Genomic DNA, 26745 nt, shown 5'->3' with positions numbered 1-26745 from the left:
GCTGAACACCCAAGATCAAGACAAGTGGATGGGTGGTGACAAGGAGGTGCCAGTCTGTCCTGGTGTCTGAGTACCACAGCCCTGGACTAGAACTGGTTGAAAACTGGGTTTGTAGCAGTTTATCCCCAAAAAACTCCTAGTCAGGTGTCCATTGCAATAAAATGGAAAGAGAAAAGATTATACACAGAGTATTTGCATAACAATAACATCTGCAGATAATGTGTGAAACAGATGCAGACACTGTTGACCAAGAACCACGTCACTTCTGAGTATCTTTGTCCCAAAGCCCAAGCAACAGAACAGGCAGAAGAAGGTACAGTTAAACTGGGAACTATTTTGTACTTTCCCCTGCAAAAAGAGATTACAAGTTCACAATGCAAATAATTAAGAGATGCTCAAGTTCCAGATACAAAATAAACATTTAGGGCTCAGCCAACCTGTCAACTTCATGATTCCTCAAGGAAAATAACACTTCCGAGAACAGGTAATTACATTTCCTTGTTAATTTTATCTTTCCACTGAACATCATAGCCAGTTTATTAGAAGGTGTCTCAAGGAATTTCTCCTCCTCTTGAGAAACTGTGATGGACAGAAAGGAGCCATTGGTAATACTGAGGTTTGACATGATTAGATGTTAATGGTTTTATGGGCTAAAGGATACACGGAAGGAAAAATTATACTGGCCCAGCAGCAAATGAGCCAAATCATTATGGACCATGAATTTATAACAGTTTTCAGGGGATACCAGAAAACAAATCTTCAGTTAGGAAACACCTGATTTAAGAGTGTACCTGAAAACTACTTATACGCTCCTTGGCTTGATTAGAGGGAAGAAAGCAGATTAAAAAAGTCTATAATAACCAAGTAATTCCCACTGACAAACTGGGATTTTCCACGAAGAATATAACATGATTTTTTTTTTTTTTAGCTCTCCCATTACTATGAATCATTTGACTACTGTTTTACTAGGCTTGCAGATAGGAGTCAAGGTAATGGAACATCTATAAATATTTAATTTTCTAATGTAATTAGAATGTAATTGATGTAATTGTGACAAGCTGGAGCTAATCTCAATATACACCATTTTAAAAATGAGTTACCCATGGAAAATAGGAAGATTTTGTATGGGGGGGAAGAAAAATCATCACAGCCTGCTCTTACTGTTTCTTCATACCAGGCCTACACATTCTTATAATACCCTTCTGAAACCACACTGCTGTGATATTTTGCTAGGCTTGGCCAGCAAATCAGTCTGTTTTCAAAATGCATCTCAGAAATCACAACTTCTAATGGGAAGCCTAGTAGTAATAAAATACATAGTTAAGTAATTTGCATTAGGAGAGCTAAAAACTGGTATTTGCTATATTCTTCACAGAAAAATAGTATTTGTAACAAAACTATTATTCAAGTCCATAACAAAATGCTTGAATACAGCATTAGAAAAGTACATAGTTACAGCTCTTGATTTCTTTTTTTTTTTTTTTTTTTTTTTTTTTAAAGTAGGCAACAGTTCAGCTTTCTGACATTTTCCTGGATTCCCAGTACTGGTTCCTGACACTTTAGTCCCAAACCTTTGTCCTGTCAGCACCCAGGCCCTAAACAGCAGAAGGTAGCAAACCCAGCAAAATCCAATGCTCACAAGCTTCTGTGAATAGTAGCTACACAGAAAAACAAAAACATTCAGCAGCAGAAGTGTTGAACAGACATTACTAGGCAACATTGTTCAGGCTGCTTGTTGAACCACCCAATCCATTTTCACTCTTCTGAAGAGTTTTCACGGCACTTGGCACCTGCAATCCAGTACTCACTGTGAGCCCACCACACCAGATCTGGAGGGGGAAAGAAAAAAAAAATCTGCATTATGAACCAAACATGTCTCTCTTCCCATCCCACAATTTAACTAGCACAAACACAGCTGCCTGTCTTCTGTCACAGCAGTCTGTAAACCATTCTAATCGCAGACATGCTAATTTTTTAGTCCATAAAGTCTAAAGATGCTTCACATGCTATGCTTCATAACTAGAACTATGCTTCAAGATCTAGTACTCAAACCACTTGCTCCTAACTAGAAAAATTCTTTGAAGGCCAGTGTGCCAGCAGCAAGTAGAGTGACAATGAAAAGCAACTCTCACTATGCTCCAGTGCCTGAAAGCAGTGCTTATTTCTGCCATGTCATGCTAAAATTATGTTAGCCTGAACACTACAAACAAAAAGTGTTTGAGAAGCTCCAGAGGCACAGGTGCCAGTGACTTCTACTCTACACATGAAAGAATGCTGTATTTTCATGTTTATCAGTAAGTTTGAGAGGTGTAATTAAGTAGTTTGTCATTTTTACTTGTCCTTTTTAGCTAATAAGGCTGCTGTCACTCCGTGTGAGGAGCTGGCTGTGTGAGGTGCAGAGGGATTAGCCTGAATTTTGGCAAGCTACTGTTTCCCCATATGACTTGGGAAATTAATTTATATGAGTCAGCCTTTGCTATGCTATGGGATGGCCAACACATGTATCCCAGCAGTTCTGAAGCTGTTCTCTTCCCCCCATGCTGAAAAGGATCAGAAAGTCAAATAAACAGCCATGAAAAAATTTAGGCCTGCTAAAATCCAAGGCCTACACACCCAAAAGCATGATGCACTTTAAGGCACCTTACAACACAGCTGAGGCCTCCCAATTCAGCTAAACAAATTACTTAAATCATTAAAGAAAATCTAATACTCAGCAACTAATCCTTCTCCTGTGCATTTTGGGCAAGGTTTGAGCCTTTAACACTGCCCAAAGTTGTTGCCAATTAGCTTAGAGCCACAAAAAAGAGAGTACTGAACTGACTAGCAAGAAAATCCCACTGAGCTTTTAAAGATGTGAAACCTGGAGACTTTTTTCCACTGGGAAACTTCTGGTGTTGTTCTGTCCCGTGACACCTGCTCTGATGGCTCAGAGCATGCTGGACTCCATCAGTTTTGGATCAATTATGCAGCAGGCTCATCAGCCACTGCAATGTACTGTTAATTTCCTATACACAAATTTAATGATTTCTGTTTACGTAGCTGAGACATCCAGGCGCAGAGTCCTGCAGGGGTTCTGCCGTAAGCACCACACGAAATCCAAAGGAAAACAGTTGAACACTTTTAAAAATTACTAGTCAGCCAAACCAAGTGCTTCCAGTTTCCTTCTTTAAAAAGAAAAATTAAATCTGAATTCAGTGCTAGAAACTGTAAAATTTTATAAATACTGACCATGAAGCCTGGTAGCAATGGTTGGGTGAACTTTGTTCTGAAGGTGTGTAACAGCGCCTTTGAGTTTGCATTATAAAATGACAGCTGACCTGAGAGAAAGAGAGAGAGAGAGAAGAAACAACTTGAAATTCAGCTTAACCATAGTTTAAGCTATGATGCTGTTGCTGTCTAACTCATACAAAAAAAAAAAAAAGATTCGTTTCCAGGACACACTAAGTGCAGTCCAAAAGAGTGAAATTCACTATTTTCAATGAATTTCAGTAGCTCTGTCACACAGATGAACTCAGTGTGTTTGACATGACAAGCACTTAGGCTCTGTGTTGTCATACAAGACTGGATCAGTCTGGAAGTAATGCACTTCTTCAGCTTTGCACTGCTCCAACTCAACAGAAATAGTAGCTAACTCTTTTTGCTGTATCTCCTAAAGGTGTAATTTACCTCCATCGAAGTCACAGTATACTCCTATTCTGTCTGGGACAGGTATGTCTAGAGTCTTTGCTTTATTGTTATGCTTTGCTGAGAATGTGGTTTGCAGCCAGTTGTTGATATGGATGCACCAGCTGGAATTAGTCTTTCCCAGCTGGTCAAACTTCCCAGGGTTTCTGTATGTTACTCCCACGCTGTAGGATTTGCAGTCCTTCTGGGCTCTCACTTCCCAGTAATGCTGTCCACTTTCAACAGCAGTGTCTCCTACCAAAAGAAATACATTTAATTACAACTGAGTGTAATTAATTACACTTGAGTGTACATTACAGTGCTGCCTTCCAAATAGGCACCAGTGCTGCCTTTTCTACTTTATTTTAAGGCAAAGAGATAAAAAAATCTGAACTATAAGGAATAAGAAAATTGTACAACAGAATATAGATATAAAACAGAATAATGAGACTGTATTTACCTTGTTCATTACAACAAGATGTTTAACACCAATTTATGCTTAAAAGCAATGAATGTCAGTCACTAAGAGCTTTGTAATAAAGAGCAGAGTTGAAGACGCAAAAATCTGGTGTCATATGGGCAAAGTGCTCTGGGCAGGACAATGCTGAGTACACAGCCTTGAACAATCACAAACTTTCCCTCTAATTCGTGCCTGATCTGCCCTTTCCTAACAGAGCAAACAAGTTCAACTCACCCAGCACTGTGTAGGATTCACCAGCAAAGCGATCCCGGCCGCCCCTCGCCGAGGCTCTTGGGCTGTTAGTGGATCTCTTCGGAGACGCTGTGTTGCTTCTAAAGGAGAGATGAACCACTCAGAACTTGGACACAGCTACAGAAATGCACACTCAGGTGTCCCCGAGTCCATCAGGTGCAAGAGACACACCCAAACACTCTTGAAATGACACGTTAGTTCATGCCTCTAACAGCATGCATGCAGAGGGGCTGAGAGGGAAGAGGTGACAGACAGAAACAAAACGTACAGAGTGTTGTACAAAACAAGTTCAGAGGCAGCTGAGAATGGAAACAGACGGGGGGAAAAAAAGCAGATGTGTGGCACGTGGTTTGAATGAAACACTTTGGGATGGGGAATATTCTAATGAGCAATCAGTTGTATAAAAGAATAATTTTAACCTAATGAGGTTTTCAAGCTTTTTTTTTTTACCTCGGTTAGGCCCTCAGAAAGAATTACCAATAATTTAACCATTAAGCCAAGTGAAGACTATCTGCAATATTCGCAGTAGACAGAGAATCACATCTGATTACTATTTTAAAGGCAATCAGTAGCAAAGAATTCTAACTTCTCAGAAATAGCTCTGCAGTTTACAGTTTAATTTCATTGACAAGAAGCCCAAAAAAGTACAATGTCAGTCTCTGAAATACACTTGATAAGTCATTTTCAGTTTCTCATCCTCTGGAGTATATCACACATTAGCTTTGGAAGAGATACCACCCACAGAAGAGTTTTCTCTCCAACTTCTTCAACTACAATTCGGTAAAGCTACTTGCTACTTTCATGTCCATTAATACAGTGAAGTTCAGCTTGTTTTCTTTCCAGTTCATTCATTAGTCTCATAAACCATTTCAGAAAAGGTTAGGAAATGTCCCTTTTGCCTAATATCGTCATGAAAATAAAGTCACATGGGAATCAAAAGCTAAGTGATACTAAGCTGCCATACGCAAGTATGCTAAAATCTAGTTCATGACCAAGTTTGTTTCATTCCATTTACAGAAGTCTACAAAAAAATCACTGATGAAAAAGCTGTTTACTTGAGCATCACCATTTAGCATGCAATAGAAGACAACTACACTTCCAAATTGCTCACAAGAGCTACATGAAGGGAGGTAGGTGTATATTGTGCAGGTGAACCACATCAAGTGCTTTTGGATTTTATGAACATGGGGGATGCTGCAGTTTACTTACCAAAGGAAAAAGTTAGCAAGTGATAGCATGGGAAAAAAAACAAACAAAAAAAAAAAAGCAAAGCCAAGAATTAAAGCATCATTTCAGAGGGAGGCACTCTGCAGATTCCATCCTGCTTCATCTGCATCAGACATTATCCACTCACATTCCCAACAAACGCTGCTGAAAATTTTCTATTAGACCCAGTAAAAATGGGTTATGCAGAAAGCAATGTAGCAGCGTGGCCATTTACAGAATCACAGTATGAAAAATGCAGGCACTTTGCTAGAATTTTCTCAAGGTTAAGTAAGCATTAAAAGCTTCTTGGTATCATTTATTTTGTTCAAGTCTGTAAATGGCCACTGCATGTGCTTTGTCCTCTCAAAATTTAATAGCCTTTATCAGTTCAGAAAATTGCATTGACTATTTGACATAAAAGCTTCAAAAAACCAGTTGCTCAGGCTTTTTTTTTTCCTCCACAGTGCTTAAGTCTCCCTTCCAATGGAAGGCAGCAAATTTCATAGCAGGAAGTCAGCTTCATGCCCATTTTCCAGTAGAGCACAGTCCTTATTAGGCAGTAACTGACACATTTCTTCCACAATTCAGTAGCCAGATACCCTTGTCTCATCGTTTAGGATTGTTGCCTACAGCACTGCAATTAGTCCCTGTTTTCTCATCCATTTCAGCAAACAGAACATATTCCAAAAGCAAGACGTATTCTCTTCCGGAGAAGAGATGCCAAGGAAGGAGATCAGAAATTATTGAAAGGCTTTCTTCTGGTCTAATAAATTAAAGATAATTAAGAATTTTGTTGCCATCATGTGTTTCCAACCCTTAAAAACTGCACATTTGTTGTTTAAAGTAACTATGCTGCAATTTTTTTTCCCCACCTCCCATGGAGTCAGCTCCAAATTTCCCCTCTAATGCAGACATCTCACAGATGCTTTTAAGAGGAAACAAAAGCCTTCTACAAGAACAAAGCTCGTCTAAATCCCCTGCTAGAAAAGGTCAGTCTGAGATGCAAAGTTAAACATGCAACCATCTCCTTCTACCAAAGAAAGCAGAGCCAAGAGCTCGGGAAGTTCTCTACTGACAGCTACAAAGATAGATTAAAATATAAAATTCCCTGAGCTGAGCAAGTAGCAACAGCTCCAAGACATTTTTAAAACTAAGTTTAGCAGAAATTGCTATACTTTGTGTAGTAGAACTACTGACACGGCATGGCTTCAAGAGCTTATTCTGCTTTTTACATAAGCTTTTCTTTACTCATGATTTCAAATCAGGGATAGATCCACCTGATAGATGAATACAGGGGAGTAAAACCTGTAAGAAATTAGGATCCTGGGCATTTTTTTTGGTCCCACAACTTCTAAACCAACAAGAGAGAACAAGAGATCAAAAATAGGAGAAGTAATTTCTCAAAAAGGTGAAAAACAATGAAAAAATGTGACACTAAAAAAGCACAACTGCACAAGGAATAGGAGAATATTTTACCTAACTTTACATCTCAAAAAAACAGGATTTCTCATTCGAACAATTGGTTCTGCAATTCAAATGGCCATGAAGCTTTTAACACATGCCATTGTGCTTCATCCTCTTCAAATATGTAATAACACTTACTTCTTACCCTCTGATGTCTAGTAACAGCTACACCACAAGTTCAGAAGCAAAGAGGTTTTCAGATTCAAAAATAAGAACAAAAAATTATTTTAAAGTTCCCAGAAAGGAGATCTTTACCATATTTGTAAAAAACATGCCAAAGGGTTAAGAAAGCATTAATATGTCTGTATATAACAGGGATCTTTGGACAATTATTAAAAATATATGATGCCCTTCCAACCATTTCTAATCAGGTTTCATACACATTAGGATGAATCCTTCCAGAAGGACTCTCTTCCGGTCACTGGAGAATATATACATAATCTCTGTGAATCCAAAATAAATTGCAAAATAACTTCTAAATGTGCATGTGCACTGTTACTGATAAAGGCTATTAGATTTGTTTCTCATGACATCAAGCAAAGGAAAGTAGCACAGATTCCCAACAAAACTAGGTGCTAGATCCTAGGAATAAGACATATATTATCACCTTCTATTGCTCTTCAGCAGAGGATTCTGGCCACTGTCGACAGAAATAAGTAGTCATTAAAGAGCTGTTCTATTACTACAGCAAATTATCCCGATTTTTAAAATCCCAACAGAAGTTATTCTGTCATGCTTCTGGCAATATATGCCTATGGAGACTGTATCTGTTCATAAATTATCTCAAGCTGTGCATGTGGAAAGCCAATAAATGGTGGCTGAGGGAGTAGCCAGATGTGTGGACCCATTCCCACCGAGTATCCCCAAAGCCCAAGAGGTGAGGTACAGACTGGAGAGTGGGGCCATAGGCTCTGTACAGATCCAGCTGAACAACAGGCTCACAGCTCCCCAGCTGAGGGAAATCCACACAGCAGGACAGGCTGAGGGACACCTGAGGGAAGAACAGCTCTGCAGAAAAGCCACTGAGAGTTTGGGAAGCAGAAACTGACAACAACACCCTGCACCCTCGTGGCAGAGGTGGTCAGCCACATCCAGCCTGTAGCCACAACACAGTGACCAGGAGCCCAAGGAAAATGACTCCTCCTCTCCTTTTGGCAGCTGTCAGACTGACCCTGAAGCCCGCCTGTGTCCGGGTCTGGCTTCTTTGGATTTATACCCTGACATACCAGAGCACGTCCCACGCAAAGCCAACACCACAATTAAGGGTCTGAAGCACAGAAACACAATTGGCTTTGCTCAGCCTGAGGAAGACAAAAACCAATCGCTGTCTTTAACAAGGCAAGAGAAAAGGGAGCAGGGGAGATCAAGCCAGCCTTTCCTCAGAGGGGGTCACACTGCTGGCTGAGAGGCACCTGGGACTCACTGCACCACAGGGAACTCCACTCAGGTACCAGGATATTCCTCCCCACCCATAAAAGTGGCCTGGACTAGAGGGCTAGCAAGTTAACACATTCTTCATCCACACATTCTTCATCCTTGGATATATTCAAGGCTCAGCCAGAGTAGACAGAGTTAAATGTTCTTCCAACAGTATTTATCCCATGACTCAGAAGACCAGACATCTAACAATCTACTAAGAGCTCTGCTGAAGTTAAGTGTTTTTCCTGGATGAAAACAGAATGTTTAGAGCTACCACTTCCACAATAATTATGTTTCATTATCCACTACCTTTTATGGCTGTTTTATCAGTACCTTTTCCCTTCCAATGAGGGTTTAAGATACATTCACACATCACCTATATACCATATCACTTTTATTTAACCTTTTCTTTCTCAAAAGGACAAGGCAGGCAGCTCTTTCCTTATTTTTTTTATAGTAGAAATGCTGTCTATTCACCAGAACCAACCTGCAACACTAATAAACACAGCTGTGAACAGCTGCCTGTTCACATTTACCTTATCTACTGCCCTGGACTTATGTGGCAAGGTTTTGGTACCAGGAGAAGGAGAAACCATAGAGCAGGCAGGTAGGCACCTGGCAGGTAGCCAAGGTCAATCCACCACACCTACACTTTAGCTCACCACACTGAATGATACCCTAACAAATGCATTTTTAAAATAAGTAGGTATTATTTAACAATTTTGACACAATTCTAGCCTCTACATCTGTGTGACAGAGGAAAGAAAATTAAAAAATTAAATTTTTTTCCAGAGAAACATTTCTGAATGAAAATTCTTTTCATGTCCCACCCTCCTCAAGTGGTTTAATTCCCCCTTGCCCTCTCCCTTTAATTGCCAGATGAGATAATCCCATATACTAACAAAACAGTTCTTACCTGTTTTTATTTTCCTTCCCTTTTATTTTTTCTTGGCCTTTGCCTCCAGTAGGATCCCATTCAACATAGGTGTCTTCAACTTTCAGGTTCAGGTGAGAAGTAGTACTGTCCAAACTGAACACAAATGCTGGTCAAGACAAAATAGAAAACAGTGAACGTTCTCTCCCAGTGGTGGTTGTTCACAGAAGATGATACAAGCAGTAGTAAAATTGTAGCAGAGTTTTAGTGAACACTATGGAAACATCTTTTCAGTCTCACGGTTGCAATCAAAAAGCTAATACAACGGGCTGAATTTCCTAAATGTATTTACAGACTGTTCCATAAATGTCCTAATACCATCAGATATTACAGTCTGACCCTGAAAGAACATATACTTGAGATTTATTTTAAAGAGTTCAGAGCTCAAAAATGCACAAGTGTAAACAAAAGTCGGTTTAAGCCCATGGACAAGGAAACTGATTTTCTACCGGTTGATTATTAAGGAAAGTGAATTAAGTGTTCACCCGGGAATAATGAAAACAATATGGGAAGCTTGGTAACTGCCCAAACAATCAAAATCAGAATTACTTTTCCAGTACTGGAGTAGGGAATTATGTGACTATTAAATGGGTACTATGTCTCTGACAATAACTGTTGCTTAAGAGTATTAAAATAATCTTAGAAAAGTTACCAGAATGCCCCTCAGCTCATTCAAACTGTATATAGCTTTATTCTTATTAAGTAACATTCAAAAGGAACAGAATTTATACTTATATAAATTTATATAGTTGATACCAGTCAACTGATTTTGCCCTTTACACCAGACCTGGCTGTAAATCAAGCCTCAGGATCACTCTGTTACCTTAATAGTTAAGATTTGTGTTCTGTCACAAAACATTCCTTCCAAGAAATTTCTTCTTTCAATTTATTTACGAAATGATGTTAGGAAGCCAACTTAACAATTCCCAGATCAGCTGATTTCTAACATGATGACCATTCACCTTCAGCAATTTGAAGCTGTCAACTTTTTAAGTACTGACTCTTTTAAGTATTTTTAAGTGATTAGAAATTGCAGCTACAAAGTCAAGAAAACCCTTTCGAACACCTTCTAGTTACAGAAAGCTACGTCTGTCACTATTAACAGGAAAATCACACCAACTGTTTAGATGCCCTAAGAGTCATCCACAACATTCATCCTTCTTCGTGCTGTATGTTGGCATCATGCAGCAGCACATGGGACTGTCACTCCACAGTTCAAAGCAACCAATGCCAAGCTTTTGGAGAAAGTGACATTAACTGCCCCATTTTTTCAGGGTCTGAATGCCAAAAGGGCAGCTTTGTGCCAATAAGCTTCTTAATCCTTTACAGTTGTTTTCCTTTGCACTTAGGAAGTGTTTCAGCAGACTGAACATACAGGTTCATATACAAAGGCAGAGGAGTTTAAATGCAGGGTTTTCACCACAGATAAGGTTTAAGAGTTTTTAAAATTTTACCTTTGGTTTCCAGAGTCACAGGGTCAGAGTATTCACCTGCCACAGCTTTGTTGCAAGCTTGTACTCTAAGGTTCATGTATTTTGTATCAAATTTCAGACCTACAAAGTGAATGTTTAGAAACTTGAAATCATGTTGATTACTGACAACTCCTACAAGACTAAGATCTACCCCATGTAGCAGTCTTGCACTTATCTCAGTTTTCAAAAATCATGCTTGAATACCAGTGTGAAATTTATTTAGCACACAGTGTTTTGCAAAACATTCAAGTCAAAACAAAAGACAGAACTGTTATTGTACAAAGCACCCAAGACTAATGTGATATAATGGCAGTTTCATTACATGCAGAAAAAGGGGCATTTTGCTATACTTCCAAGCATAAAAAGTTACATCAGTATGCTTGGGTTTGAAGTATAAAAACCCTTTACCTGATAATGTGTATTGAGTAGCTTTAATGTAGTCGACCAGCTCCCAGCGCTGTTCACCTTTTAGTCGAGGGAGCCCATCAAAGTTGGTTTTCCTATATTCCAGCACAAAATGATCAATCCTGCTGTCCTCCTCAGGCATTCTCCACGATACTGTGATGCAGTTGTCAGCAACCAGACATGCTGCTACATCTATCTCTGGAGCTTTAGGGACTGCAGAAAGACAAGCACACAGGTCAGTTTAAAGAAGAGAAGGCTCAAGTAGAGTGGACTTACAATTGTGAACCTACATTTGGAATAAATACCACACAGGAAGAACATTAGGAAGCAAACTTCTAAGTCTAAGTAAGTTCAGCTGCACCCCTCACACAACACCACTTATATTTATTTCCATCACTACAGACACTAATATTTTCCACTAGCTTCTCTTCAGTTACCCAGTTTTCTTACTTTTTCACCCCTTTGTCTTGAAAGGAGGGGAAACAATTCCTAAAGCCTACTAAAGACTGAAGTTTTGTTTACAGACAACAGAATTCTATTTCTGTGAAATCAAAGAGCACTTAAGTCTCTGGAAAAAAGTTTTGAAAAAGAAGGCATATACATACTATTTGTAGTGCCTAAAGGACATGCAAGGAAGACTTCTGCAGAAACTGAAAAGAAGGTTTTATTGTTTTCATTTTTTGGAGGACAGGTCTGCAAAACCCTTCTCCTTTGTTTCAGCATTGACAATAGCTTGAAATAGATATAAAGGTGGCCTGCAAGTCAGTGTATCAAGCAGGAACATCAAAAAAGTAGAATACTGATGCATCTGTGGAACTGATAGGCCTACAGATTTTGTCTGTCAAAAGCCATCTCTTTTCTGAACACTCAAACCCTTAACTGTGCTGTTCTACAGAGGTCCCCATGACAAAGTCCTAACTTCACACAGGCCACCTTGATAAAGTTGAAACAACTTTTTCCTGAACAGATTATTCACCACAAGTCCCCTTCACAATGACTGATGACAATCAGCTTCACGTTACCTATGGCTGAGTCACTTAGAGATGTGTAATTTCTCTATCTAGACACAAACCCCTCCTAGCTACAGCAGGTCCACCAGAAGCAGAAAGCCTAATTTGCTTTATGAACACTACCTTCACACTTTATCTTTGTGATCTGTTCCAATATTTTAACCCAGCACTACTAAAACAAACCCTTTTACCCTCACACATCCCTGCAGTTTAAGCCAAGAAGGAACTTACACTGAAACGGGGGGTATAGGTTTTAAATGCTTGATGGTCATGCCAGCTGACCCCAACTGGCCCAAGGATATTCCAGATCACAGGATGTCATGCTCAGAGTATAAAATAGTGGGGGGAAGGAAGGGAGGGGGGAGATATTCAGAGTGACAGCATCTTGTCTTCCAAAGTCTCTGCTATAGGGAATGGAGCTTTCCTGGGGATGGATGAACAGCTGCCTACCCATGGTAAGCAGCAAATTAAGTTACTTACACAGCTTTTGCTTTACCTCTTAAACTGTGTTTATCTCAATCCACAATTTTTCTCACTTTTACCCTTCTTATTCTCTTCCCTATCCTGCCTGTGTGGTGCCTGCTGGGGGCTGAAGTACAAAAAAGCCTCAAGTGTTAATTACATCCATTTGGACCAAGCTTTAAAGTCATCCAATAATAATTTGAGAAGATCCCTTCAAAGAAAAATTAAGATTAGGACAATTATTTCAGCACATATGTCTCTAAGTTTAGCTAACTACCCCAAAATTATTTTTGTCACGGTGTAAGATACCAGGTAAAGAGTCTTCCACCTACTCAGGGTGACCAAGTCTTAAGCATAATTCTGGCAAGCAGTATTCAAACTACCACAACACCAAACCTGTTGTCAACTTCCCACACTAGGACAATAGTATTTCATTGTGTATGAAGATTTGCTCAGTGCAAATTTGCCTGCAACTGTTTGAGCTTTTGGTGTCTGGGTAATTTGGACCCTTGGCACTATAGTAGAAAAAGCAAGATTGATACCAAGACAGTCAATTTTCCTGCTTACAAGTCAGAGGCCAAATTTAAATTCCTACGTATTTGACAAGCAAAAATGTCTAAGATGGGTCATACTAAATAGTATCTTTATCTAGATGCAAAATTTGGTTGAAACTTGCTGTTAAATCTTTACACTCCCATTCCTGTTAAACATGTGCACTGTTCCCTTAGCTGTGAAATGCAGGGCAATGATTGACACTCAGAGTCGAAGACTAGAAGGTGAATTTCTGCCTGGACACTGCCAGCTGACCACTAGGAATAACACTGGTCATTTACTACACCTGCTACCCCATACTGTATCTGCAACACATAGGGCAGAAATGAAAACTGATGCTGCCAAGTCCTTAAAAGATTTGGATTTGTGACCTAGAGATGAAACAACTTTACACCCCTGCCAGCAGTGTTCTTGTCAATATACTCTCAGTAACAGCCAAGGGCAAAGTGTTTTAAATAGGGAAGGCAATAGGAATAAAAAGGCATGAAAGATACACACTGGTCTAATGCACCTAGGTTTACTGTCAAGCAGTAGTAGATGGATTAATACACATTTTGTAATATGGTAATATCACTGTACTAATAGACTCCCCATCTCCTGTATTTCAGATCATTTCACCACTCTTGTAAGCAATGTATTAGTTTACAGTTCCACACATAACACTCCAGCACATGAGCAGGACTTTGGGGTGTCACTCAGCATCAAGCTGGCAGAGACAGTCCTGAGAAACCTCAGGTGACTTCATGGAGTACAGAGGAATTGACAACACAGGAAAAAACATGGTCTGGAAGATTCATTCTCATTTCTGAGACCAATGGCATTTTTCAAAATGCTGTCTTATGTAGAAAGTAACTCAATAAAACTAGAAAACTCTCACCCTCAAGGTACTCAATTTAACATACAATGAGTAAGAATGAGTTTAGGGACTCTGAAAAATTTGCTTATTAGGGTGCAAGAGGTGTGGCTGTCTTCGGTTGGTTTAAATACAGCAAGTTGTTCGCATAGGAACAAATTAAACTCACTGGGTACAGATTTTACCTGGCAAAAACTTCACAGCTTGGAGCATGCGCTTTTCCAGAGCGAAGTCCACCATCATATGAGTCATGCTGTCACTGACTTTTGGTTTCAGAGAGAGGCGGAATGCTGAAGCCACTGTGACACTAAAGCCAAGAAAGCAGCATTAGCAAAATGTATTTTACATTGTCAAGTCCTATATCCCATTTTCCAAAACAGCAATCGGACAATCTGTATCACTGACGTCAAAGTACCGATCAAAGATTAGAACATTTTTCTAACACATAATTGTTTGCCATTCAGCACACTCAAAATAGAAAGTTTTGCTAATGTGACTGTCTCAGAATAATGGTGTGAGCTACCAGCTGTTCCATATTACTAAGCAAATAAATACTAACGAGGTGGCTAAAGAAAAGTTTAAGACTTTATACTAGTGACAAAAAACCTGGTTAAGAAACAAAACAAAATTCGTATCACTTGACATAAATTCAGCAAGTAGGAAAAGTCTGAAGTAGTGCAGACTCAGGATCATGTTTAGGCATTTCTAAACAGCAATTAACAACCTGACTATGCTGATTTTATATCTATCTATGACCTTATCAGGGGATGAAGAGTTTTTTTCCAAGCTGCAGATTGGATCATGCAAGTACCAGACCAGAACTTCCATTCAACAAAGGCAAACGCAGGGTCCCGCACGTGGGCAGGAATAACCCCAAGCAGCAGCACAGGCCTGGGTGATCTGCTGGAACACGGCTCTGCAGAGAAGGACCTGGAGGTCCTGGGGGACAAACAGCTGTCCCCGAGCCAGCAGAGTGTTGTGGGCACAAGGAGGCCACTGGGATCCTGGGGTGCACTCAGAAGGGCATTGCCAGCAGGGCAGGGAGGGATCCTGCCCCTCTGCCCAGCCCTGGGAGGCAGCTCTGGAGCGCTGTGTCCAGCTCTGGCTCCTCAGCACAGGAGGGACACGGAGCTCCTGGAGTGGGGCCAGCAGAGGCTGTGGAGCTGAGGAAGTGCCTGGAGCATCTCCCTGCTGAGGAAAGGCTGAGGGAGCTGGGGCTGCTCAGCCTCAAGAGGAGCCCCAGCTGAGAGGGGCCCTCAGCCCTGGGTGTCCCTGGCTGCCCCCAGCGGGGCCCAGGCTCTGCTCTGTGGGGCCCAGCAATGGCACCAGAGCAACGGGCAGAACTGACGCCTGGGAAACTCCCTCCGAACATGAGGAAGAACTTCTTCCCTGTGCAGGGACCAAGCACTGAGCAGATTGCCAGCAGAGGCTGTGGAATCTCCCTCACTGGGGACATTGCAGAACCTTCTGGACACAATCCTGTGCCCTGTGTTCTGGGATGGCCTTGCTTGAGCAGGGAGGTGGGACCAGATGAGTCACCGTTGTCCCTTCCAACCTGACCCATCCTGGGATTCTGTGAAGCACAGCTCCCATTTCCACTCCTGAAATCTTAGCTCAGTACTTATTCTGAACAACCTCAAGTCATTTCTGTTCTCCAACTACACCACCAAAAAAAAAAAAAAAATGGCTCTCCTATTATTATCTATCTATGAAGACACCAGGCCATGCAGCAGATTTTGAGTAACATTGATTCAGACAGCACAGAGGTCCCAACTCCTTAAAAAAAAAAAAAAAAAAAAAAAGATTCTCAACTACCAAGTAATATATATACCACAAAAGTCAACTGCCAAGACATGGATCCATTTTACACCCACAGATATGTGGCACCTCTAGAACACCTAATGCATGCCACTTCCTGCACTTCACTAGTATGTAAGAGATTGTGCACCAACCACAGATACCTCAGAACACTGAAAAACCAAAAAATCTGGTAATGGGGAAGGGGGAGGAAACGTCAAGTTTAATAATAAAGATATATGCAAGTCAGGAGTGATGAGCTTTGCAATTTTGAGATAGGAGACAATTATGAGACTGAGCTGAACATCATGAAAGACAATTCAATTGATCTCCCAAGACAGAGCTCACGTTCTGAAATTCAGTATGGGCTGCCGAGCACATTAATGCTCAGCCAGATGGGTAGAGTAAATCTCTCCTTAAGGAAGAATAATCCTCTGATTAGCAGCAAGAGAACACCAGGGAACAGTCAGCTTCAGACATCTTTTTAACTTCTGCTCAGACACCAGTCTTGGACAGAGAACCACAAAGGATGTGGTGAGAATTTTGAGAAACCAGAAGAGGATGCTTATTACTGATAAAAAGTATTAAGAGTCCCATCACTGATACTATCCGCTATCCCTCTGATCCGTTATGGATACTAAATCTTCACCCTTGGAAAAGCAAAGATTAATTTAAAATCTAACAATTACTCATTTTACACAGAAGTTCAGAAAATTTACTAAGTCAGAGCCTTCACTGAAAAACCTGCACATTGAAAGCCAACCTATTTTGTCCACAAGAGCAACAACATCCTGTGAGCTGCTTCTCAAAATATTATGCACATCATAGAAGGTTTTCTGAACCAGAAGGTCATACTCTTGGAATAGAGTTAGCATTCTTCCAAGTGAAGAAAAATGGCCTTAGTAGTGATTTTGAAACAGCAAAGTTTTGCTTTTTAAACAATAGTGCAAAGAAAAGCTACCAGAAATAATAATTTCACGGTCACTAGTGTCACCAGAAGTACTTCAACAGCAACATTTTTTTACATTTTGAAGGAAAATTAGCTAGCAAAAGTCTTTAAGCACTTGGGGAAAAAACCAAACCAACAAAATTCTCCCACCACTTGAAGGGGCAGAGTCAGCTTGAAACACCATTAAATTTCAGCCATGAGGTATTAATAACAAATAAGCTTATTAACAATAAAAATTAATGATATACATTTATATTTGAAGACATAATAATTACAGCAATATCTGATGCAGAGCTCTACTTCCCTGCATCAAAAACATCTTTTTATTTAAAGTTATGAAAAGCCAAGAAAAACACTACATAAGCAGCACAGAAGTTTTTAGCTCCCCCTCAAAAGTTGTAGTAACTAACCCTTAGGAAAGAGTCAATTAATTTGATTAAAGCTGACTATGGCCCTTTCAAAGTAAATGCATTTTCAAGGATAAGACTAATCCAAAGACATAAAAGTGATAGATTTTGTACTGTACCTATCTTTGATCTGTCTGGCAGCCTTGATGCATGTCAGGGAGAAGAGAGAGAAAGTAGTTAGTATTTCCATGCAAGTATCAATGGCAGTAACATGCAAGAAGGCCAAGAACAATCTCTGCTGCATTGCTCAGAGTTGAAGTTCAAAAAAAGTTTAAGATTTTCCTCAAAATAAACTGTCCCATGAAGCATGTTAATAGCATGGGTTAGCACAGCAACACCATAACATCTGGGGAAAGAAACCTGGTTTCCAGAACTACACTGAACCAATTCCAAATTACTCAACTTTCTGAGTGTGACCTAGTATTTCCAGACTTCTCTCAATCAGTTACTCTCCATGGCTTTTTTAAGAGCTACAGAACCAAGTCAAAGACATTTAACTGCCATAGTATTTTCTTTAAAACTAAGAAGTGGTTATTAGTGTCAAGTAACCATGCCTGACTTGCTGAACTACATAGCACGCATGCCCTGATAAATAAGAAAAGATACGACTTTTTCTAACTTTTCCTCTGAAAGTTAGGAAGTATTGTTGGAAAAGTATAACAAAAGACTCTCTCTGTATGGCAGCATTCAAAAAGGACAGCAAGCAGTTCTTCTCAAATGATAACACTGAAACAGATGCAGAAGTGATGACAGCTAAAAGATAAACATCAACCGGCATGTGGAAAAACAAAAATCCCTCTCCTTCACCAAAAGGAGCTGCAAACCTAAGACAAAAGGTTATTGTTGAAGTAGTGCGGGCTTGGTTGTGTCTGTTGAATCCATGCTTGGAGTTAACATTGCTCCTTGATCTAGCTTCTCATTCAGCTGAATTATTTTCCCTTTCAAAAAGACAAGAATCATCAGGCAGCTTCCCATCTGAAGTCAAAAGTGGAGAACTTCCCAATTTTTCACTAAATGCAAATCACACTGAAAAAAAAAATAGGAAATCAGGCTGTCACTGCTACAAAACCAATCGTATATTCCTAAAGTGGGAAGCAGGAATAAAAAAAGCAACTGCTTAGAAATATTTTAGCTTAAGAGGTAGCTTTACTTTATCTCAAAACAAAGTTATTTCAGGAACTACTGACTGATTTTCCTACACGACAGCTGTAGATAAAACAGAGCTACTTCCCAACAAAATCCTTCAGTTTAATCTCCATGTCTTGTAACCTATGTGGTAGCCAGGACTCAACATCTTCTGTAAGACAGTCCCAGCTTAACTTCATTGACTTTAGTTTGTTTCAAGGCTACTGACAGAGAAGGATCAGCCCACCCCAGAGGAGCTGCTCAGCAGTGTCTGATCACATCGTACCTAACCACTGAACCCTCCTGCAATCTTCCACTCATGTTCTTTTGACTTCCAGGTAAATCAACTCAGAGAGTAAAGCCACCAAAAAAAAAAATAGAAAAAAATCTAAAAATAGTCTTATGCTAGTTGTTCCTGAACTGATTTACTGGAGTATCCAAAGAAAATCTGTGACAATACAGGAGTCAGGGCTGGAGATGCTCCTTCACAAACACTTGCTATTCCTAGCAGCAGAGTAATAGAATTAGCTGCCTAATAGCCAAGGCAGTATTACCTTAAAATGTCATCCCCAAATGCACAAGTGTAATACCAATATCAAACCCTACATATTAGAGCTCATTGAATTGGATTCAGCATCTTAAGCTTCAGATTCCAAATCTGAACAGGTTTCCCCCCAGCAAATGTTCAGACAGCTTTCCCTGGTGTATTTGATTGGAAAAAAGCATTAGAGAGATCTGAAACAGAACAACTTCCAAGAAAGTCAAAGCTGCATTTTGCACAGAGTTCAAGAGCTAGCTTAATTCTTTGCTACAAGACAGAAAGGACAGCTCCAGCTAAAGAAAAAAATAGTGTTTAGGAATTGCTGCTCTTCAAAGCAAATAAATCAAAGCTGACACCCAGAAAGCACGACAGCACACAAACATGCAGCCAAAAGGTAAAACTGACACAGGAAGACAGCTTTCCCCCTCGCTCTTTTAAACTTTGATTTGTGTGCTTGTTCCCATTAAAATGCAGAGAGAAAAAAAAGTTGGGCCTTGGATTTGGCGTGGCTGATCCCACTGCTACCACCAGGATTACTGTAGCAAGCATTAGTGTGCTGATTCACTGTATATGTGGAACTGTTCCCTTAACTGACAAGTATATTCTTCCAGTTAGATACAAGTCATTTCACCCTCACTTTCTGGGGTCATCCGTGCAAGTTTGCGTAACAATTGTCCAGGGGAAGGCATTGTATTCCCTCCCCCCCCACCCTAACTAAGGAAAAAACCCAACTTGCTATATCAGAAATTGCATAAAAATTCAGGACTACAGTGCTTAACTTGGCATTTTCAGCAGAACAATAACTGTATTTTTAGATACCTCTCTGTCCTCACTCTAAGTGCACCTGGTAAGTTTGCAGTGTCCAGGAGAGTAATGCAAAGGATATTTCAAATTCAGACAGATGCCAACACTTGTCTCACACTCATCCAGTCAATATTTTCTACCTCTAAGAGTTCCACAGGGTTCTTTATGTCCAGCGACTGGACAGCAAGTTCCAGCAGCTCTTCTGAGCTCTCCAGGGCACGGCTGCACTGGCTCAGCTGATCCTGGAGCAAAAACAGAAAGAATAATTTGATGTATTCCCATTAAAACAGTGGTTTGTGAAGCACCAGTCCCAGGAACTACACAGATTTGTTATGCATCTGCGACAACTTATTCCCTTATATAACCAAGGCCTCTGACAGTGCCCTAACTTCACTCTGCTTGGCAAGTGCACAGTGATACTTGGCACATCCCACAACTCCAAGGGGGAAAAAGCTGAAGTCTAACTTAAAAGCCAGATTTAATTTCAATGCCCAGTTTCCCCAAGCATCAGGGTTTCAGAAAGCAGAGAAATAAACACTTACATTCATGTGCACTACAATTTCTATTTACAGGACTGCACTTCATCACTGAATGACAGTGTGACAACAGCCTTGAAAAAGGCAGTGACTTTACCAGCTCTGGAACTGTCACAAGACAATCCTGAAAATCAATATTGCTGTGTAACAAATGGGGATAGCATAACAGGAACAGAGGAAGTTTAAAAATGCTTCTATGTAGCTGCAAAATTTTTCAGAAGGAGTTATTTATTTACCTGCAGAGCTTGAATTTTACGAGCCTCTTCTTGCTGAATAGTGTTCGCCATGCTCCCCTTCATCTCATGCAGTACAGAATACAGACCATCAAACTCCTCATCCAGCTCGCTGATGGCATTAGAAGAGTTCACCTGAGAGGAGAATTGAAAATGCTGTTAACACTGGAAACAATGCAAAGGCGTTGAAAGTCACATTATTCCCCACGCGTTTTGCCATGACCACTGGCTACCTTGTGACTGCTTCTCATCTTATCAAAAAGGTAAGAAACAACTAGGAAAGATGGAACAGTCTCTTAAGCAGGCTCTACATCAGGACACTGAATGCTGAGATCTGTGAAAATTCCACGATACTCAAAATTTCACAGAACCAGCACACGTGGCAACTTTGTTCCACGCCAAAAGCCTTGATTTCCCTCTCACAATCGTATATGGATTGCTAGATGTTTGGAAAGAGGAAGTTACCCAGTTCCAAATAAAATTATTTCATTTGATACTAAAAACTGCACTCAAGAAGGCAGTTTAAAGATCTGCGGGATAATTTCCATTTCTGCAGCCAACCTGGCTCAGCTTTAGGATGAAACAACTTTGGGCTGACTGACAGGCCAAGGGAACCTAAACCTCACCCATGCAGATGCTCTAACATTTAGGTCTAACTCTAAACTTGAGCCCAACAATGTGAAACTGCTGAAAAGAGAAAGAGTGAAGAATTTCCTCTCAAGTATCATTTTTCAGTCTGCCAAACAGAGCAGAAGTCTGAAAACCCAGACTATTTCCTATTAATGGGAGTTTCAGATCTTGCATCAGATTGAAGATTCTCTCTCCCACACAAATTAAGTTCTACAAAAGCTTTTCACAGAAAATGCAAGACCAGCACACCTTCCATCTAGAGACAGACCTAAAAAATAAAACATTTTTCTGTCCACTTCTAACATGAAGATGTATTTTGAACTTGACTCTTACAGCCCATCTTTTAGACACTACCCAGTTTGAGTCTAATGAAAGTGCAAAGGTGCCCCCTCTCAGATACAAGCTATGAGCCTTAATATAAATACCTGAACATTTGATATTGTATGGTTCAGCATGTCAATGAAGTTGTGAATTTCGTCATTTTTGTTCACTAGAGTACTGACAATCCTTTGCAGAGTCTCCTAGAATTACAAAAACAAGCGAGAGAAGCTGTTAAAACCGTCCTGCAGTTTTTTAAACTCATCACCATTTCAACATACATGAAAATCCATCACAGACACTCCAGCTGCAGTAAATTCAGTTCCGACAGGATCAGGAAATGCATTTTCTCAGTACAGAGAAAGAATATTAAAGCTCTAGGAAGCATTCCACCCAACTAAAGATCTCCAGGTGTTAGTCTAAGAGAAATCAAGAACCTGCCTTAAGATACCCCACCGTTTCACGTGTTTTTCTACACAAGTCACCTGCACCAAAACACCCACTGGCACCACAAAGCTGGTGCTTGTGCAGTCAAACAGAGACCCAATAAAAAAAAATTTTTAAAGCTGGTAAAAGGAAAGCCAGAAGAAAATACAAGATTTCCTCGTGTCAAAAGAAGCTAGTGTGAAATAACCACACTCACAGTTTGCTTTTACAGATTTATTCTGTATATAGAATAATCTGTAAACTTATTCTACAAGTGGGAAAACATTTTGGGTGAGTAATTTCTATATTCAAATTAAAAGTGACCTCAAAGAGGAAAGCTTACTGACAGCTGAGAAAGAGAATCAAGGTTATTCCAGTGATATGCATTCCAGCTGTACAAAAAGCAGTAGATTCAGCTTACAAAAAACACATACCAAGCCAGCAAAACTATTAAAGTACATCAAAACTTATTTTAAATTAAATAGGACCACCAAGTCCAATTTGGTTGAGCAGCCAGCCACATATTCCAAGAATTTGACAAAAACACATCAATGTTGATACTTAAAATTAACTCAGGTTGTATTGTTAAAGCATATCAGCATATCTATGTAAAAATAAAGGATGAGGAGTTCACTAAGAACGTTCTGTAATTTAATTCAGGCTGGCTGACAAGAAGTTTTAGAAGCAAATCTAACTCTAAAAAGACAGGTAAACACTGTCTTAATTAATACATTATTAATCAGTTGACCTACAGTTACAATTGCTCATTCTAACATTGTAACCTGATGAAATTTAGGAAACCAAGGCACAGAGAGATAATAAACACACCCTGGAAACAGCCAGACCACCAAATGGATGTTGCAGAAGTCCCTCCCAGAAGCAATTTCTTAATAACCATGTACTACCTAGATCACATTTGTTTGCTAAAAAGCAAGAAAAATATTTTATCCTTTCACAACACCCACAGTGAACCTCAACACTACATCAGGTTTAAGGAACTTCTCCACTCGTCCTAAGCTGTGCTCCTTCCTCTTTCTTCTGACCCCCTCCTAGGCAGCTCCCAACAAATCTGCAATGAGGTGTTTATGGGTATTCCAGTCCCCTTCCTGTTTAATAGTGTCATACTCGGGAAGTTAAACCACGAGTAGAAAAAAACAAATTTTAGTGTTTTTACCACAGGTGTTGATGGTGTTACATACAGATGTGACAGGTCAGACAGCAATGACTCAGTTCTGGACTCTGGGGGAACAGAAACAAGACCTTGGCTTCTTTCAGAAACAGAGGCACAAAAAACCTTGACCACTTCATTACTGAACCTTTTCCTGTCTGGTGAAAACTGAGAACGTTTGAAGGCAATTTTGTACACATCAGAATGCCAGATGAATAGCCATTGTCCAGCCAGCTGCTTCTGCATTCACTACTGACCAGAGGCAATTGTTTTCACAGGCCAGATAGCCTGGAGATAAGCCTTAGATCCTATGAGCGCAACTGTCAATTTGGATGAACACGGAAAACTCACAATCCTCTTTCAGCACGGATCTTAGGGCTTACTCAGCTGCAACACATGGGGGAAAAGTGTTCTTGTGTGTACTGCTGAACAATGATGCTTGGTTTTATAGCTACATCATGAATAAAGGAAAATAACTACACGTGAAGAACATTTAAAAGGCCTTTACACAGCCAAGCACAGGGCAGCAACTGCAAGCCAGCTGTTAAACAAGAATTTTTACCTGAAGTTACATTTAACTGACTAAATGTGGGTTGGCATGGCTCTTTTTAAATAAGCTGCCAATTCCTCTGTCAAGAAATTCAACCAGGTTTGGTGAAATTTTAATGAGTTTGAACGCCCTTTAAAAGTACCCACCAAGAGAAGACAGAATTTTTCTAAAACACCAATGCACAAACCACCACAACAAAAAAGGCAGCTTTTAGGAACCACTATCTTACTCTATTTTCCAACACAATCTTCTAATACTGATATGTAGAACATAGATTTCCTTCCAGACATACCATACATGCCAAATTAAAAACATGCTGCAATGTTGCCATTTCTTCTTTTAAGGGGAATTTCTGAGAAATCAGTATAATTTCACGGAACAAAATGTTCTAGAAAAATTACCAATGTAAGCAGGAGATGAGGCCTACATTCTACATTAGTTTACAGAAGAATTTCAACAGCACTAAGCCCAGCACAGTTTCTTGGTATTCCTGCACTAAAAGACATTTAACTCTATTGCCCACTGATAAATGCAGTATTTCACAGAATTCTATTACAAGCAATTTTCTTTGAGCTTTCTCTCTGACCTCTATGTGAGATCAGTTTCAAATGGATTTTCAAAGCATTATGAAATGTTTATCACAGAGGTAATTTTTGCTGCTGTCAGTGAGCTTCATGCTGCTCTTCCCTTTTGGTGAAGCAAGAGCGTGGATGAGCAGAGGATAAAGAGTAAAAAAGGATAGGAAAAAGGATGGGAAGCCCTACAACATGTAGTTTGTAGTCTTGATGGGTGGATAAAAACAAAACACCCTCCTTTGAATAGTGAGTAACTAACACGACATGGCACCTCTTGAAGCAGACAGGCACCTCATAAAAACTAAATTTTGGTAAATTAAACAATCACAGCAGTTCTGTATAAGAAGCGAGTTACGAACTTGCTCAAGATCATACTGAAGGCTCAGGAGCTGACTGCAAGCAGAACAGTTCCTGAAGCAGTGCTGGGCCCAGGACAAAATCACGAGACATTATAACCTTCATATCCAGATCAAATTTCAAGGAGGACATGCTTACTTAGCCCCCATCAATTTAATCTCCTGCACTTGTCAACACAGTGAAGTTGCCAGAGTTTGAAGGAGAACTTTGTACAGTACAGGTGACATTAGCAAGTTAACCCTTGGTAGAGAAAGCACTGTAAAATACGAGATCCACTGCAGTTTTACTGCTGTATTCAGAACCTCTGGAATTCAAGTATGATCCGTGACCCCACTCAGAAACATCTACCTAGAGCACCCACAGCAGGGGCAGCCCTCATTTACTCCTCCCCCAGAGGGACAAATCTCACACAGAGCAGGCAAAGGCAGACAGGCCCAAACTCACAGAGTTTCTACCAGAAGCACACTTTTTATGGCATTTCACATCTCACCTTCCAAAGCACACCTCCAGAGATAGCAGCTGCTTAGCATAAATAAGTTTTATGTAAAATGAGTTACGTAGAGTTACAATATTTTGTGATTTAGAGCATTGCTTGCTTAGGATCAGGAGCTGGATTTGCTGAAGCCTTGGGCTGCCAGCTGTGAACTCACACCAGGTTCTTTTGCGGCTGGGATAGAGTTAATTTCCTCAGTGATTTCCCACTAACTCCTACAGTGCTGAGGCTCGGCTTTAGCACGACAAAATTACACTGATCTGTAAATTTCAAGCCATTATCCAGCACTAAGTTACTCAGGCCCCACACGTTCCCAAGCTGAGGAAAGCACAGGGTCCACAGAACACAGTAAGAGCCCTCTTGCACTGATGGACTGGAAGCCAAGAGGCTGAGTCACAACTTTTCACAGGGGGGGTATCTGCCCTAGAAAGCCCCAACGCTCAGGTGGGCACATCTCTGCTCTTCAGAGAGTTCCCCGAGGAGTCTGATGGCAAGCAAGGGAAGGAGGGAATTAAAAAAAAACAAATAAATAAAATTATTTTTTAAAAAAAAAAAAGAAGAAAACAACAAAAAAATCCCCTACAAAACCCTTTTATGCATTAGCTCCCTTCAATAATAGATTACATCAACGGTAAACAGAAGGGCTTAGGCACGCACCATAATTATTTATGACAGGATACACAGAGTGAAAGAGCTCCTCAACCCCTGGAGCACTTCATTCCAGAACCGCGGAATACGCAGGGCTGGAAGGAACCTCCGGGCATCACCCAGCCCAACCCTCCTGGCAAAGCAGGCTCACCTGGCGCAGGTGACACAGGAACGAGGCCAGGTGAGGTTGGACTGTCCCCAGAAAGAGAGAGAGACACATCCAGGAGGGAAGCGGACTCGGGGTCCCCCCAGAACTCCGCCAGCATCCCTCCCCCTCCCTCCCGCACAGCCCCTCTTCCCAGGCCGAGCGCCGGGAAAAAAAAAAACCCGCCGGGCTCCCGGGGCGGCCCGCAGCCCCTGCCCCGCGGGGACTCACCCTCTCCTCGTCCATGTCGGCGAGCAGGGCGCGGCGGCAGCGCCGGCGGGACGCGGGTGCGGGGATGCGCTCCCGGCCCCGCCGCTCCCGCGGGATAAGGGCCCGCGCCGCCCCGCCCCGCGCGCACCGGGCCTGCGCGCGCCTGCGCGCCCGCCGCGCCCCCCCGGGCCGCGGGTTCGAGTCCCGGCCGCACCCTGGGATGGGCGGAGGGGGCCGCGCTGGTCTGTTCGCCCTGAGAGGGCGTCTCTTCAACTCCTATAAATGCTTGCAATCCCTGTAAATACCTCCCAATTGCCCTTGGGGGTGCCCACTGACACCAGCTTGGCACCAGAAGTTCCGCCTCAACTTTTCCAGCGAGGGTGGCGGGGCGCTGAACAGCTCGCCCACCGACATTCCTCTTAACCTTCTCCGGCGTTTTTGTTGGAAAAGCTACTTTAGAGCTGGTGTCTCCGTGACTGCTGTGCAACAGGACAATACCAAGTTGTGGGCGTTTATTCCTTTCATTATTTGTTATTTTTAGTTTAAAAGGAAATAATAAAAAAAAAAAAGAATGGATGCATCCAGCAGTGTATTCTTCATGCCCAAATACAGCATGGGTTTTAAGGGGGCGACATAATTGTGCAACTGGAGGAATAATGGTGCTTAAGTGCAGGAAATTAT

General features: G+C 40.9%; 1 protein-coding gene across 4 annotated transcripts; it reads right to left on the bottom strand.

Annotated features, from left to right (window-relative positions):
- Positions 1–314: 314 nt before the first annotated feature.
- On the bottom strand, positions 315–26188 carry FSD1L (fibronectin type III and SPRY domain containing 1 like). 4 transcript variants are annotated; one of them, XM_069001769.1, is made up of 14 exons: positions 26086–26188; positions 21600–21695; positions 20548–20679; positions 19916–20017; positions 17425–17447; positions 14338–14459; positions 11279–11488; positions 10853–10951; positions 9381–9507; positions 7653–7685; positions 4358–4455; positions 3667–3918; positions 3229–3317; positions 315–1829 (listed from the first exon to the last, which is right to left on the bottom strand). In XM_069001769.1, the coding sequence occupies exons 1-14, from the start codon at positions 26098–26100 to the stop codon at positions 1710–1712; spliced, it is 1518 nt and encodes a 505-aa protein (XP_068857870.1). In that variant the 5' UTR covers positions 26101–26188; the 3' UTR covers positions 315–1709. The 4 variants fall into 4 exon arrangements, with proteins under 4 accessions (XP_068857870.1, XP_068857871.1, XP_068857872.1 ...); XM_069001770.1 differs by having other exon boundaries at positions 4358–4452; XM_069001771.1 differs by lacking the exon at positions 7653–7685.
- Between the last annotated feature and the right edge of the window lie 557 nt (positions 26189–26745).

The sequence above is a fragment of the Aphelocoma coerulescens genome (assembly GCF_041296385.1).
Source record: "Aphelocoma coerulescens isolate FSJ_1873_10779 chromosome Z unlocalized genomic scaffold, UR_Acoe_1.0 ChrZ, whole genome shotgun sequence".
NCBI classification, from domain to species: domain Eukaryota; kingdom Metazoa; phylum Chordata; class Aves; order Passeriformes; family Corvidae; genus Aphelocoma; species Aphelocoma coerulescens.
This window is presented reverse-complemented; position numbering and strand designations above follow the sequence as displayed.